Raw genomic sequence first — 15,875 nt, forward strand, 5'->3', positions numbered from 1 at the left:
TGAATGGGGACAGTGAAAACAGAAGAGGGGGCTAAGAGAAGAATGCACATGAAAACACCTAGTATAGAACAGAGGGCCACCAGGCCCCTTTTCGGGATGCAACTGCACCATCACCAAGGCTCAGAAGCAGGGGGAGTGGCCAGCATCCACAAGCCCCGCCCTCAGCTCCAATCTCTCTCTGATCCCTTAGGCACAGGCTCTCTCTCTGCTATTACTACTTCTGCCTCTAGACCCCTGGTCCCAATGCCACGCATTGGATGTGCGTCGTGACCTTGACCACGTGAATTCTTTGAGGGCATGGCCTATAACTGAGTGAGAACACCCCTTCTACCCTGCGCTGAGCACCCCAAAAGCCAGGCCCCCCGTACAGAGACACTCACAGACATGTGCATGGATCTGTAAGTTGTCTCCTGGAGACAGTGTGGTTCTGGGAAGAGCCAGAGACCAACCTGACTCCCGCTAAGAAGAGCTCTTGACATGGACAGCCAGCAGAGCCGTGGCTCGGAGCCTGGCAGCTTCTGACTTGTCGCCTATGGCAACATGGCAGGGGTAGTGGCTGTGGAGGGGCTACAAACAAGGGCTAAGCCAGCAGGAGAGGCTGCTCCAAGAGTCTGAGCGGCGTGGGGAGAGGAAGTTAGGCTTCACTGCCACTCATGGCTAGAGCAATAGCGTACGGCAGTGAAGGGAGGGGTGGCCCGCCACCCTTCCAGCGTGCTGAAGCTCACCGCTGTGGGCCTGGCTGCCCTGCAAACCCCCCCCCCCCCCCGCCGCCCATCACCACCACCAGAACATGCTCGGCTTGCTCAGCAGCCGGAAGAACCATGACTTAGGCATTCCAAGCCCTGGGGAAGTTGTGTTTCCATTGTTTCAGCTTCCAGAGACCAAAGCTGGGTCCTTAGCCCACACCACCACCAGTCTCTTCTCCCTTCCTGGCCTCCTCCTCTTCTTCCCAGCCTCTCCCTCCGCGTTGCCTTTTCCTCCTCCTGCTCCTCTTTGATCTTTCTCCCCGGCCTCCTCACCTTCCTTTCACCTCTCTGTCTCCCTCCAACTTGTCTTCTCTTCCTCCTTTTCCCTCCCTCCCTTCCTCCTCTTTACCCTTCCTCCATACCCCCTCCTCCTCCCCTTCCTCCTCCCCTTCCTCCTCCACCTTCTCTCCCTCCTCCCTCCCTCCCCCCTCCCTCTGGCTTTCTTTCCCTTCCTTCTTTCTCCATCCCTTCCTCCTTCTCTCCTCTTCTCCTCATCCTATCCTCCTTTGTTCTCCTTCTCCCTGGACCTATGTGCCCTGCCTCCTGCTTCTAACTCACTTCTCTGTGGTGAGAGGAGACAGAGAAGGAAGCCTGAGGTCTAAGAGAGCCCAGGTGAAGAGCAGCTGCAGATGTCCAGATGGACATTACAAGCCAGAGTACACAGCTGTACCAGGAGACAGAAGGACAAACACACACACACACACACACACACACACACACACACACAGAGAGAGAGAGAGAGAGAGAGAGAGAGAGAGAGAGAGAGAGAGAGAGAAGGCTCAATTAGAGCCAGGACTTTCCCAAGTCTAAAAACTCCAGAATGCTTGACAAATTCAAAAACAGAAACAAAACAAAACACCAGCCCTTGCTCTGGATTGATTGCTTTGCCTTGGGGCCTGAAAGGGAACCACAGCCCTCACCACAGTCCTGCCAGGCAGAAGGTGGCGGACGGACCCCTACGGAATAGCACCCTGGGTTCTGTTCATTTTCTGCCTCTCCTATGACCACCTGCCACCTCTACTGTGACCCAGAGCTGTCTGTCTGCAGCGATTCCGCACAGGTCACAGCAACCTGTTTACAAACAGCTAGAGTTCCAAGGCTCTCTTAGGACAAGGGACTCGGGATGCATCCAAATGGACAGCAAAGCCTTGGTCAGAGAATCCGTCCCTCCCTTTCTATTTATGCCGATGTAAACACTCGCCAAGGAAACAAGCCATGCAGGCATGCGCAGCCCTGCAGGCCCTCGGGTGGCTGCAAAAGGCAACTGGAAAGTCACATGTCATAACACTGGAAAGTACATATGCAGCTATTCTTAGGCTTGGAATGTATACACTGTCTGCCTGCCCGGCAGCCCTTGCACCGAGCTCTAGGAGCTGTGAAAGTGCCTGCAGCATAAACAAACCCAGAACTCATCTAGGACAGAGAATTTGCCAACAGAAGGAAAGGCCTGGGGTTTATGGTTTTATTCCAAGACTAAGGTAGAAACCTTCTGAGGGGACAAGACAAACCCGGCATCCGTGGATGTCACTGCAGCAAAACAAGGTAGGTGTCCCTAACTTGTCATTCCTCAGCAGGCAGACTGTCCATGTCACCAAGGAGCCACAGAAGTGTTTGGTGTTCTCTACTAATTACATCTTTAAAACAAAACCCAGAGACCATGCGGTCTTCTCTCTAGATCTGGCCACAGCCCGCTGTAATCCCTCACTTCTGTCCAGTGACCAGAAGACCACACCCCCAGAATGTCAGCCTTAGGGAATAACTAACTCCAAGAAAGATTTGTAGACAAGTTTACTGGCAAATCTGCTAATGATCTGGACAAAGGCATACATTACTTGTCAAATGCATGGACTGCTTTTTTTGTTTGTTTGTTTATTTTTGTGCCAGGCTAATATGTGAGTCTCTGACCATCAACTTTGGTTGGAAGAGGCCTAAGATTAGCTGGAGATGCTACATGTCTTTTATCTCTGAGGCTGTTCACAGCCTGAAGTAGATCACTTTGTGGTCTGCGATGAGGGTGGTTTCCTCTTCCCTCTTCAGTGTGCTCTGTTTGTGAACCCATTGACTTGGTAAATAGATACAATGAACGAGGCTTGGAGCCCCCACAGCTAACCCCTCTAGTACACGATGCCAGAAAGCCTTGACCTTGCTTCCATTTGGGGCTTCCCTCCTTCTTTGTAGGATGGATGAGGAGCTACCAGATGGGGTTGTCTTCAAAGACGACAACTTCTCCTCTGACTTGTTGAGACAGCTCAATGACTTAAGGCAGAGCAAGACCCTGACCGATGTGAGCATCTGCTCCGGAGCCTGGGAGGTCCCTTGCCACCGCAATGTGCTGGCCTCCAGCAGCCCCTACTTCAAGGCCATGTTCTGCAGCCACTTCCGGGAGAGCACGGAGGCCAAAGTGTGGCTGAAGGGCATCAACTCCAGCACTCTAGAGCAGGTCGTCACGTATGTGTACACGGGAGAGGTGCACATCACAGCTGCCAACGTCCTCCCCCTGATGGAGGCAGCCGCCATGCTGCAGTACCCCAGGGTGTTCGAGGCCTGCTCATCATACCTGCAGAGCCAGCTGGCCCCCAACAACTGCCTGGGCCTGGTCAGACTCGCGGAAATCTTAAACTGTGAAAGCCTTAAGAAGAGAGCCAGGGAGGTGGCCCTGACTTGCTTCCCAGAGGTAGCAGCGTCGGCTGACCTGAAGGAGCTCTGTGCCATGGAGTTGAGAGACTACCTAGGAGATGACAGGCTCTGCGGCGAGGAGGAAAAGGTGTTTGAGGCCCTCATGGCTTGGGTCAAGCATGACCTCCAGGCCCGATGGCCCTACATGCAGGAACTTCTGCAGCAAGTCCGGCTGCAGTACATACATCCTGCCTTCTTTCACCATTTCATTGCCAACGACGCTGTCCTCCAGTCGTCGCCCGCGTGCCGGGCCATCCTGGAGGCGGCCAGGAAGCAGATGTTCTCTTTGTACAGCCCCAGTGCCCAGGACTGCAAACTCGTGTGGCACGAACCCCCGAGGAGCTGCTACCAAGACTGCCTCCTTGTCCTGGGGGGCCAGAAGGACAACCAGCAGACCACCAGGGATGTCTTGCTCTACAGTGTACACACTGGCCAGTGGCAGAGCCTGGCCAAACTCCCCGCGCGGTTGTACAAGGCCTCGGCTGTCACCTTGCACCGCAGCGTCTACGTGCTCGGGGGCGTGGCTGTGAGGGAGGGCAAGAGTGCCGTCAGTGCCAGCGTGTATGTCTTCTCTCTGAAACTCAACCAGTGGAGACGCGGGGAGCCCATGCTGGCAGCCCGCTACTCTCACAGAAGCGCCGCCCACCGGAATTTCATCTTCTCCATCGGGGGCACCGGAGAAGGGCAGCAGCTCCTGGGTTCCATGGAGAGGTATGACAGCGTCTGTGATGTCTGGGAGAGCATGGCTGACATGCCAGTGGCCGTGCTCCACCCTGCGGTTGCCGTGAAGGACCAAAGGCTCTATCTTTTTGGGGGTGAGGACATCATGCAGAACCCTGTGCGCCTCGTCCAGGTAACCAGCCGGTCCTTCTCTCCACGCTAGGACCAAGTGTGCTTGTGTGTGCGCACACACACATACATAAATATACATGCCTAATACAATAGCATATACACACACACATATACACATGCATATCTGCAGCCATGTAAACATTCACATACACACGTATACACATAGCACACGCATAATTATATACAGACACACTCATACAGGCACATGTATAACTGAGTGAACATATATGCACACGTGTGTGCATGCATTCAGTCAGGTGTACATTCACTCACGTGAACATGCTAACAGTATAAACACATAAATACATGTATGTGCACACATGATTATGTGACATATTCGCATACACATGTGCGTGTATAACGCCATACATATGCAGACATGAACATATCATGACCAACACATGCACACATACATATGCAAGTCTACATGCATGGGCACATGCATGCACCCATATTACGCACACGTCTGTACACATGCGTGTGTATGTGTGCACTTGTGTGTACATGCATTTGTGTGAACACGTATCATAGCACATACATGTCATAAATATGTGCATATATGCATTCTTGTGTACCGTGTACATACATGCATGCATTTGTGTGTGTACCCATACATGCACTCTTATTTATCGTGGCATACACATATCTATGCACACGTGTGAACATATACACCTATGTACATATGTATGCATGCAGACATAGAATAGAATACACACTTGTGCACATATACACCTATGTACATATGTATGCGTGCAGACACAGAATAGAATACACACTTGTGCACATATGCACGCATGCATACATGTGTATTATATATGCCACATATGATAGTATATTCATCTGAGAACAAATGCATGTATTCGTGTGTGTGTATGAGTGTATACACATGCCCAGACAGGCACACACATACACACAGGCACACACACATAGCACACACACACATAGCATGCACGCATTTGCCTTTCTCAGGCCATGAAGAGAAGCAGGAAATTTTCAGTGGTGTTTGGCTTATGGATTTTTCTTGTGAGACTAATGCAAAGTCATGTCAGGTGCACCCCATCCGCAAAGAGCTTGTCTTCACTTGAAGGGAAATAACCTAGAAGTTCATGCTGAAACATATTTAAAACAAGACAGCACAGTGCTATAGAACGCTCGTGGTGCCGTTAACCCCCACTGCAAGGCTACCCTCCTCGCATGGAATCATGACATCTGTGCTTTACAGAGGTCTCCAGGAGCCTCTAAGGCATGACTGGGGCTGGGACCATGTGCCTGAAATGACAGGAGGAATTCATTTCACTAGCACAGGCCCTGAGATGTGTGTTTGAAAAGGGCCAACTTCAGAGCGTCGAGTGTCCATGCTCCGTGCAAGCTTTAATGACTGTGCCGCACGTGGTAAGCTTCCCTTACTATTTAGGCAACACCAGGGGTGGACTCTGTCTGTCCGCTGTCAATGACCTGAGAGGAAACAGAAAATTACATCTAACCCTCCAGGAGTTTACATGACAGCTGCAATTCGGAATCTGAAGATCCAAGTGCTGAGAGCTTAAGGGGTGTCCTAGATGGGACCAGAGGGAATGGCAAAGAGCATGAAGGTCCAGAGGAATTTGGAGAAAACTCCGTGAGAGGGTGAAAGAGGAGGGAGGCGTCAGAATGGATGCTAAGATGCTAAAAACGAGCAAGCAGCGGGGGGCCTGGCTGGGAGCGAAGAGCTGACAGCTGAAGACGGCAGAACTGTCTGCAGAGGGAGAGACGGACCTGGGTCCTTTGTACAGAGGCTCAGAAGAAAAGAGGAGGCAAGCGCTCTGCCTGCGGAGCGGAGAGCGTGACAGTGACAGCGTGACGTACAGTCGCCAGCGGAGTGAGGAGGAGAGAGGCTGCTTGCCAGACGGTAGCTGGGGAGGGAGCAGGTGTCAGCCCCGTGTAGTCTCCATCATCCCCTTCTTACGCTGCCCCAGCAGCCTCCTCCACCCAGATCCTGCCTCCAAGGCGCTCCTACCAAAATTATGGAACATTCCAGAATGGCTTGTGGAGAAGAAGCTGCTGCGGCTGGGCTTTGTGTATCTTGTCAGGAAACTGGGGTGGTGACCCGAGAGCGAGGGGGCAGAGAGAGCATCAGGTTTGCGTTTCAGCGCCCTCTACCTGTGGGTCGTGACCCCTCTTGAGGGGCCGAATGACCCTTCACAGAAGGTACATATCAGGTGTCCTACATGTCTGATGTTTACATTATGATCCATTCCAGTAGCAAAATTACACTTACGTGTTAGCAGTGGAATAATTGTATGGTTGGGGGTCGCCACAACACGAAGAACTGTCTTAAAGAGTTGAAGACTCAGGAACGTTGAGAACCACTGATCTAGATGCTTCTAGAGGAGGGAATGGAGAACACCCGGGGAAGAGAGCCGGAAGATGCTCCCAGAAGCCCGGACACAGGGTGCTGATGGCTTAGACCTCCGCACCTTCTTTCTGCAGCCCTTACTCCCCGTGAGCATCAAGAAGAGCCTCACTCTTCCAGAAGCCCCACCCCCAGTCCACCCATTGACTGGAGCTGGGGGGGACTCCACTGTGATCCTCAGGAGAGACCCACCAGGGCCCCGCCCACCTCTCTCGACTGTTTGCCCAAATAGAATCAACAGCTAGGCCGGTGACTTCACGCCGCCACAAGACTGTCACCAACTTCCTGAGAATAAAATGCAAAGCTCGAATAAACTTCCAGCTAACAGATCAGGAAATGCATAGTGCAACCAAACCAAGACCCTCACAAAGCCAAACTAGCCGGACTTGTGAGTGGCCCTTTTGTGGTACAGCCAAGGAAAGCCAGGAGTGGGTGGATGTAGGCGGCTGGTCTGTGGGCCTGTAACGTTGGCCACACCCCTTTGGATGTGGTTTCAGTGGGACAGAAGCAGAAAGAGAGGAGCTTGAGCTGGCTTTCCTTGGCCCACACTTTTCTGGTGGGTCAGCGGATCCGGTAGGCAGAGCAGGGAAACTCCAATGGTTCTTTGTATTATTCTGTATAATTGTCCCCCAATAAACACCCATTTATCATTTACCTGGGGTCTAGTGACATAATTCCATCCTCGCCTTCAGGTGGAAGCGTTCACATGCATGCTTTTCTTACCGTCTAGCATTTGCTTTCAAGTGGGCATTCTACTGGCTTAAACACACTTTAAAATGAGTGCTGGGACTCACTTGATGGAGGAGGCTGAGTTTTCAGGCGGAAGCAGAGGAGTCTTCCAGACCATCCTTCAATGGTGTCACTAGACAAGGTGGACACTGATGGTCCCTTTCTACCTGGCCTTTGTCCTGACTCTGCTTCTAGAGGACATAAAACAAATCCTGTACCATGAGGCAGCATCACTTCCTGAGCGGGTCAAGCACATCCTTTGTTACCTTGCTGCGGTCTCTCTGAAGTCCTGTGAGGACTGAGAGCAAATGACAAACCTGTCTTTGAAACCGAACTCCAAGCTGAGAGAGCAGAAGGCCAGGAGGCAATCCCTCACCCGAGTAAAATGCAGCCAGCAGCCGTGTTCTTCCAGAGGATCCGACTTCTCAAGGAGTGTGTCACCACTGTATTTTCAGATGAAGCAATGGGACTTCCCAGTGACTCTACTCAGCCTCCTCCAGGCTGCAACAGGAAGAAGGAATGATGTAGATCCCGGGGGGGGGGGGGAGTGTTGGTCTCATCCATCACGGCACCACCATAAGACAGCTCAACAGGTCAAGGGACTTGCTATGAAAGTCTGAACTGAGTTTGGTTCCCAGAACCCAGTGAAAGTGGAAGGGAGAGTAGACTTCACAAAGTTGATCTCTGACCTCCACACACACCGTGGCACAAGTGTGCACACATATGCACAAACATACGCACAACAAACATAGCAATAAATTGTAAACTAGCAGATAATACCACACTCCGTCAACAGATCCATGGCACTGGTGACCGAGAGCATGGCCCCTGGATTGAACCAGAAACTACCATGTCCATTCAGTCTGTCTGTGCAAGTCACTGTCTGTAGGCCTCAAGAGTCTAATCTAAAAAAACGAGGAAGAAACAGTGGCTACCCTGATAACATTGTGAAAGTCAACTTCTTCTTGCTACCTATTTACATTAAAAATGTAGTTATTTTTTATGCCTATGGGTGTTCTGCCTGCACACACACACACACACACACACCAGAGCATCACGTGAATGCTGTGGCCCTAGAAGTAAGACAAGAGCATCCGATTCTCTGGAACTGGAGTTAAGGACAGTTGTGAGGCACCGTGTGAGCTGCTGGGAATTGAACCCAGAACCTTGCAGAGTGTAGCCAGTTCTCTTAACCACTGAGCCACCTCTCCAGTCCCTATTTATGATTTTAGAAGCAAAGTCTCATGTAGCCCAGGCTGACCTTGACCTTCTGATCTGCTTCCACTTCTTGGTTGCTAGGGTCACAGGTGGCACCAGCCACACCCAGTGTATGTGGTTCTGGGGTCAATACAGGCCTTCATACATGCCAGTGGTCCTGGGGGTCAGTGCAGGCTTCATACATGGCCAGGTGAGCACTCCACTGCCTGCCCTAAAGGATGAGGTCATTGATGAAGCTAGAAATTATATTTTGTATGGGAAAAAGTATCAGTGACAACTACTGTGCCATTTTCCTCAGTAAACAGATGTTTGTTTATTCTTTTTTTTTCCATGTTTGGTTTTTCCAGAAGGGTTTCTCTGTGTAGCTTTGTAGACCAGGGCTGGCCTCGAACCCACAGAGATCCGCCTGCCTCTGCTTCCCAAGTGTTGGGATTAAAGGCGTGTGCCACCAATGTCTGGCTTGTTTCTTCTTATGTGGAGTCTGTCCTTTATCTCTGATGCTAAATTGTGCCTATTACTTTTGTTTGATATTTGAGTTTGAAACTGAGGAAATCAACAGAAGAGGGAACCGTAATTTGATCTGCATTTCGATTTGTCTCTTCTCTTATTTCTCTTCTTTCACAAAAACTCTAGTTCCTCTCAGCCTAAGGAGCCTTCCTTGCATAGCCTCAAATGTATTCTTGGTTCTCTGACCCTCTTAGCTACACAGGAACATTCAGAAATATAAACACTATCTAGAAATAAAAATACTGAAAAATAATTGGTTTCCTAAATATCCAAGATGCTCCATTTCTCATTAAAATAATAAAACATCCCAAGAAGGTAAGAGAGATGCCTACCCCAGTGTGGAACCCTTGGCCCAGGTAATGGAAACACAGCCACTGGTTTCATGGGGTCACAAAACTAACTCATCTTTCTGCCAGCAAGAGTTCATGTATTGATAGTAATACCTACACTTTAAAACCTGAAAAGAAACGGAAAGAAAAATTCCTTTCTGATTCACCCTGAGGTTGACTACTTGGGCCAATAAGGTGGCTCATCAGATAAAGGCTTTTGTCACCAAGACTGGTGATCTAAGTTCAGGCCCTGGAACTCACATGGTAGAAAAAAAGAACAGAAACCCAAAATCCTCTGACCTCCACACTTAGAAACACAGACACACACACACTTTCATACACATACCATACACACACTAACACACACACACAACACACACAATACATACATGACTTACATACTACACACACACATCATACACACCACACACACACACACACACACACACACACACACACACCACACACACACACACACCACACACACACACACACACACCACACAAACATACTCCTCTCTCTGTGTGTGTCTCTCTCAAGTAAAAATGTGATAACTCCTCTTTTTCTCTTTTAGAGAAGTTAACTTTAAAATTTGGTGTCATGACTCTGTTTCCCCCTCAGGTTTACCACATTTCCAGAAACACATGGTTCAAAATGGAGACAAGGATGATCAAGAACGTGTGCGCCCCCGCAGTGGTACTGGGGGAGAGAATTGTCATTGTGGGAGGTGAGTGAACAGAGCGGTCGGGAACAAACTCAGCAGCTCCTGGGGAAACGGCTGCTGAGAGGCCGGGCTTGGGAAATCACATCCATCCGGAGGAAAGTGCGGAAAACCCAAAGAGCCGTTCGCCTGGAAGCTTCTTCCTGTCTCTCTCTATATTCTACAGAGCTGTTGTCCTGATAAAATGTATTATGTGGCTAAAGCCAGCAGGACTGTTGTAGACACAGGAAGAAGAGATGCCAACACTAGCTAGGTGTGGTAGCTCACACCTGTAATTTGAGCACTTGGGAGGCTGAGATGGAAGGATTGCCAGTCTGGGCTACATAGTGAGTTCCAGACCAGACTATACAAAGTATAAGACCCTCTCTCAAAATACTACTACTAATAATAGTAGTGGTGCTGCTGCTGCTGCTGATACTAACAACAACAATGGCTTCTAACACATCACTTCTCTGTAAATGCATACTATTCTGTGGTTAAGAGGGCCAGTAGAGGGGTCAAAGAGACCTGGGTTCAAATCCCAACTCTACCATTAGGTGGTTATATACTTTTTGCAAGTTAGTCATCTTTCTATGTCTTGGTTTGCCTGTCACGAAAATGGGAACCCTCAAAACAACTGCCCAGCAGACAGCCATGCAATCCATTTCTGTGTTCCCAAAGAAGGTCCTCGTCCTTGAATGGCTGTGGCTCTGGGGTCACGCAGAAGAGATAATAATGGCAGCAGGGCTGTAGAAGCTATTGGAAGGCAGAATTTCCCCCTACGCTACGAATGACTTACATGGCTGCCGTAATTTGGGCCAGAGCCAGAGAGATCCAGATGCCAGCCTCAGCTCTGCCACAAGCCAGGCTGCAGCAGGGTACCTGGGCATCCATGCTTTGGTCAGAGTCCCAGCCTGGCGGGTGTCTGGGGGCCAGGGGGGTGGGGAATTGGGGAGCAGAAGCATTCTTCAAGCCCTGATCCACAGCCCCAGGTGAGCCACCCACAGCTGTCCGTGCGTTATTCAATTTTCAGGTTACACAAGGAGGATTCTTGCTTATGACCCTCGGGCCAACAAATTTGTCAAGTGTGCAGACATGAAGGACCGGAGGATGCACCACGGGGCGGCAGTGATGGGAAGCAAGCTGTATGTGACAGGTGGGCGGAGGCTGACCACGGACTGCAACATTGAGGACTCCGCCTCCTTTGACTGCTATGACCCTGAGACGGACACCTGGACATCCCAGGGACAGCTACCGCACACACTCTTTGACCACGCCTGCCTGACTCTCCAGTGCATCCGTCACACGGCCGGCTTCACGTGAAGGCCACAAGAACCTATCTGGGTCAAAATGCTGTGTGATGCAAGAGATTGCAGCCCAGCTCCAAAGGCCTAGGGCTGAGGGAAGTGAAAACTACCACTCTCCACAGAGTAGTATTTAAGAAGAAATGCCAACGGGTGCCTTTTAACTCAAGAGGTTCATACCTCTTGAACCAATGCCAGAAATTGCACTACTACAACTGGGAAGGTCTGTATCACATAACTCCAGATGGAAGTGGGGGTAACTACTTGATTGACAGCCCAAACCGCCTGGAATAAGGCAGAAGATGTTTCCCAGGACCCTTGGGATCACTCAGGCCAGAGGGATGCACATGAAACTGTTGTATCTGTGACTTGTGTCCCCACATTCTATGGGTAAAACGCATTGAAAGTCGGCTCAGTTCAGTAGCTACCCAGGGTCTGCAAAAATTATCCTGCAATGAAAAACTTAAGAACAGAACAAAGTTGCTGCTGGTGCCAGATGATCTCTTAAAGCCGTGGAATGAATTTGGGGTTCCGTTTCACTAAGTATTATGAGAATGGCTCTTCTGGGGAAAGCCAACGGATTCCTCAGCAACAGCAGCAACCATCACCCCCCAGGTATCAGGGCTGAGCCTCCCCGTGGCCCCTTCACTTCCAAGTCCCCCTCATCCTCAGTGTCAGGCCCACGCACACGCCGGTGTGCTCATCAGAGGCTCTCAGTGAGGCCAGGATGATGCAAACACAGAGAAGACATTTTGAAACATCATTGAGTCCCGTTCAAGATGGAGGCGCAGGGGTTCGAGGAGGGAAGGTCCAGAACTCTGTATTTCTGAGTGGTTTCCTAAGGTGACCCTATCACTCAGCCATGGTGGAGAGCCAGAGCCCTGCTCAGCTGTATGTACTGAAGACCACCATGGCTCCTCTCTTTCCTATCCTGTCCTGGCCAATGCCAGGCAATCTCGGCATGTAAGCTGTTTCCTACCCACGAAAGCATCTGGAATAAATTTTGCTATTCTGTGTGGCGTGCTGGAGTCTCCCTGCCTTCCCAGGTTACAAAGGCTTCCTCCTGTCTTCATGCTTTCCCCTTAGGTTCTCTTCATGAGGTAATACTGTGGTTCAGAGTCTCTGTCTGCACCATTGGCCCTGCCCCTCAGCCTACATGCTACCCGTTCTCTAACCGCCCCCCTTTTTAGAGAGGGTTTCCTGTAGCCCAGGTTGACCTCAAACACACTAGGTAGCCTTGAACTTGTAATCCTCCTGTCTCTACCTCCTGAATCCAGAGGATGCAGGTGTGTGGCACCATTCCTGCTTTCTTCTTCACTGGGGATCAAACCCAAAGCATCGTACGTGCTAGACAATCATTCTACCAACTACAGCCCTAGTCCTAATCCATTGTTTTTGAAGTCTTTTTTGTCGGCCTCTTGGTCCCATCTCTCTCTCTCCCTTAACATGAATTTGGAACGGTACCCAGTGATGCAAACACTGCCCAAACAGTTCTTTTTTCATTTCCTGCCCACATTGACTGACCACACAGTAAGCACATCCCTGGCCAGGCCCTTGGTCCCATCTCTCTCTCTCCCTTAACATGAACTTGGAATGGTACCCAGTGATGCAAACACTGCCTAAACAGTTCTCTTTCATTTCCTGCCCTCATTGAGTGACCACACAGTAAGCACATCCCGGCCTGCCCTCCACCTTGAACTACTTTCCTGTTCCTGAATTCATGATGCCTCTTGGTCTTGCTTCTCCTCGCCATGACTCGCTTTTGTCTCCTGGTTTTCGTGACTACTAAATGAGGATACAACTGAAGTCTCAGTTCATGGGCCATTTCTGGTATCGCCTCTCTCCTTGGATGGGTGAAATCATAAAATACACGTAAGTGTATAGTATCCTCTTCCGACCTCTGCAGGCACCAGGCATGCCTGTGGTGTTCACTCATATGTAGATAAAATATACATACACATAAAATGTGTATTGCGTGTGTGTGTGTGTGTGTGTGTGTGTGTGTGTGTGTGTGTGTGGTGTGTGATGTGTGTGGTGTGTGTGATTTGTGTATGTGATGTGTGTGGTGTGTGTGTGGTGTGTGTGTGGTGTGTGTGTGGTGTGGTGTGTGTGTGTGTGTGTGTGTGTGTGTGTGGTGTGTGTGTGTGTGTGTGTGATGTGTGTGTGTGTGTGTGTGTGGTGTGTGTGTGTGTGTGTGGTGTGTGTGTGGTGTGTGTGTGGTGTGTGTGTGTGTGTGTGTGTGTGTGTGTGTGTGTGTGTGATTTGTGTGTGTGGTGTGTCTGGTGTATGTGTGGTGTGATATATGTATTGTGTGCTATAAATAGATCATTCCCCTGTTTAGGATTGTCCCAAGCCCTCCCAGTTCACCCAGGCGAGCCTCAGAGACTGGTACCTCTCCTCGACCTCGCTGCAGGCTCCCACTCTTGTTTAAGATCTCTTCTGCCATCATCTTGCATTCAGCAGTAGCCATACTGCTCTTCAGGGTTGTACATCCCGGGCATCCCAAGCAGCCCCCTTCCCCATGTTCACACTGCTGTCCCTTCTTCCTTTTCCCAGACTTCAGCCTACAAGGTTCACTTTCACGTCTCCAGATCCCTGATGGGGGACGTCCTCTGTATGCTGTGAGCATATGTTTCTCTTATTGGTTGATGAATAAAGCTGTTTTGGCCAATAGACGGGCAGGATGTAGCCAAGTAGGAAGTATAGGCGGGGCTATCAGATTAGGAGAATTCTGGGAAGAGGAATGCAAAGAGTGAGCCAGACACCGGTGGGCCAGACACTACAGGGAAGAAAGGACGCTCAGGCATTCTCTGGTACGCTAAGGCCATGTGGTGATTCATAGATTAATAGAAATGGGTTAATAATTAAGAGAGAGCTAGCCAATAAGAAGCCCGAGCCATCGGCCAAACAGTTTATAATTAATCTAAACAGTGTATAATTAATCTAAGCCTCTGTGTGTTTATTTGGGACTAAACAGCTGTGGGACTGGACGGGACAGAAACTTCCGTCTAGAGAGATCACTGCCGACAGAGTCTTCATTTCCTGATCACCCTCATCCACCTATCAATTCATCCTCTCGGTGACATCCCTAAAACAGATAAAATACCTCGTGTGCTTTCCTCATGATTTCTCTGGGGCAATCCATCCATCCTCATCTCCTGGCCAGCCTCCTAAAGGGACAGAAACGTCCCATTCCTCCCTACACCCTTCTTTGGACAATATATAAAGCTGTTTCCCGGTCGTGTTACTGTCCAGCTTATCAATCTTTTCTCTGTCCTCTGTAGCCCAGAATCCTACAGCACCGGCCTCAGCCATGCCCTTCACCGAAATCATCTCTGTTTCCCCGCCTCCCTGCTTTCCTTCTCTTCCTTCCTGCCCCTCCCCTTAGTCTTTGCCTGTGCAATTACCTCTGCTGATAGAGGTCTCCCAAGGTCACTTGTTGTGATTTAAGCTCTTACTTTACACAGCAGACTAAAAGGCCCTGCGTCAAGGCAGCTCTCGGCATATCGTTCCCCTCTGGGGCTTGGGTCAGCCCTCTAAATGCCTCTGTTGCCTCTTCCACTTTCCCTTGAGACCCCATGGTGCTTGATGCCATCAACTTGACAGGATCTAGAGTCATCTGGTAGACAAACCTCTGGGTGTGTATGTGAAGCCGTTTCTAGATTGGATTCATTGAAATGGGAAGATGCATCCTAATGCAGACGCCCAGTGGTCCATGGCTGGGGTCCTGGACTGACTAGAAAGAAGAATGCCCACACAGTGTCAGCATTCACCCACCCTGCTTCCTGGTTGCAGGTACCATGTGACCAGCACCTCATGCTCCTGCTACCATGACTTCCCCAGGGTAATGGGTTGCACCTTCAAACTGTGAACCAGAACAAGCCCTCCTCCCTTAAGTTGTTTTGGCCAGATGTATTGTCACTGAAACCAGAAAAGTAACTAAGCCAGGTGGGGGCGCACACCTTTAATCCCAGCACTCGGGAAGCAGAGGCAGGAGGATCTCTGTGAGTTCGAGGCCAGCCTGGTCTACAGAGTTAGTTCCAGAACAACTGGGGCTGTTACACAGAGAAAACCTGTCTCGAAAGAAAGAAAGAAAGAAAGAAAGAAAGAAAGAAAGGAAGGAAGGAAGGAAGGAAGGAAGGAAGGAAGGAAGAAAGAAAGAAAGACCATCGTTGTGTGTAATGAATAGATGAACATCTCCCCCCCCCCATTCCTGTCCAGCGGTCTTCTGCATTCCCAGGGCTCTCTCAGTGGCCATCATGTACATTGTAGATCCTCCATAAACATACTACAAATAAACTAAAATTTTGGTAAGTGAAGAAAGATGTTAGAACCACATCGTCTCTGAGATCTCTGTCTCTGTCTGTCTCTGTCTCTCTCTCAGAGGGAAGTCCATAGGTGCTGGATAAAGGCCAAGCTCTA

General features: G+C 50.0%; 1 protein-coding gene and 1 long non-coding RNA gene across 11 annotated transcripts in view; one reads left to right on the forward strand and one right to left on the reverse strand.

Moving 5' to 3' along the window:
• The window catches only part of LOC113837487, a 115,792-nt gene that overhangs the window by 41,806 nt on the left and 58,111 nt on the right, over window positions 1–15,875 (reverse strand). For 6 of the 10 annotated variants that reach the window (XR_004771284.1, XR_003488072.2, XR_004771281.1 and 3 more), the window contains exon 4: window positions 7,772–7,896. The exons of the other annotated variants lie outside the window; for them this stretch is intronic. This is a non-coding gene — a long non-coding RNA (uncharacterized LOC113837487). The remainder of the gene's footprint in view (window positions 1–7,771; window positions 7,897–15,875) is intronic. 10 annotated transcript variants of the gene reach the window in all.
• On the forward strand, window positions 1,512–12,440 carry LOC100764038 (kelch-like protein 38). Its single transcript, XM_027431641.2, has 4 exons — window positions 1,512–2,288; window positions 2,925–4,275; window positions 10,071–10,176; window positions 11,183–12,440. The coding sequence occupies exons 2-4, from the start codon at window positions 2,926–2,928 to the stop codon at window positions 11,470–11,472; spliced, it is 1,746 nt and encodes a 581-aa protein (XP_027287442.1). The 5' UTR covers window positions 1,512–2,288; window position 2,925; the 3' UTR covers window positions 11,473–12,440.

The sequence above is a fragment of the Cricetulus griseus genome, chromosome 10 (genome assembly GCF_003668045.3).
Source record: "Cricetulus griseus strain 17A/GY chromosome 10, alternate assembly CriGri-PICRH-1.0, whole genome shotgun sequence".
Taxonomy (NCBI): domain Eukaryota; kingdom Metazoa; phylum Chordata; class Mammalia; order Rodentia; family Cricetidae; genus Cricetulus; species Cricetulus griseus.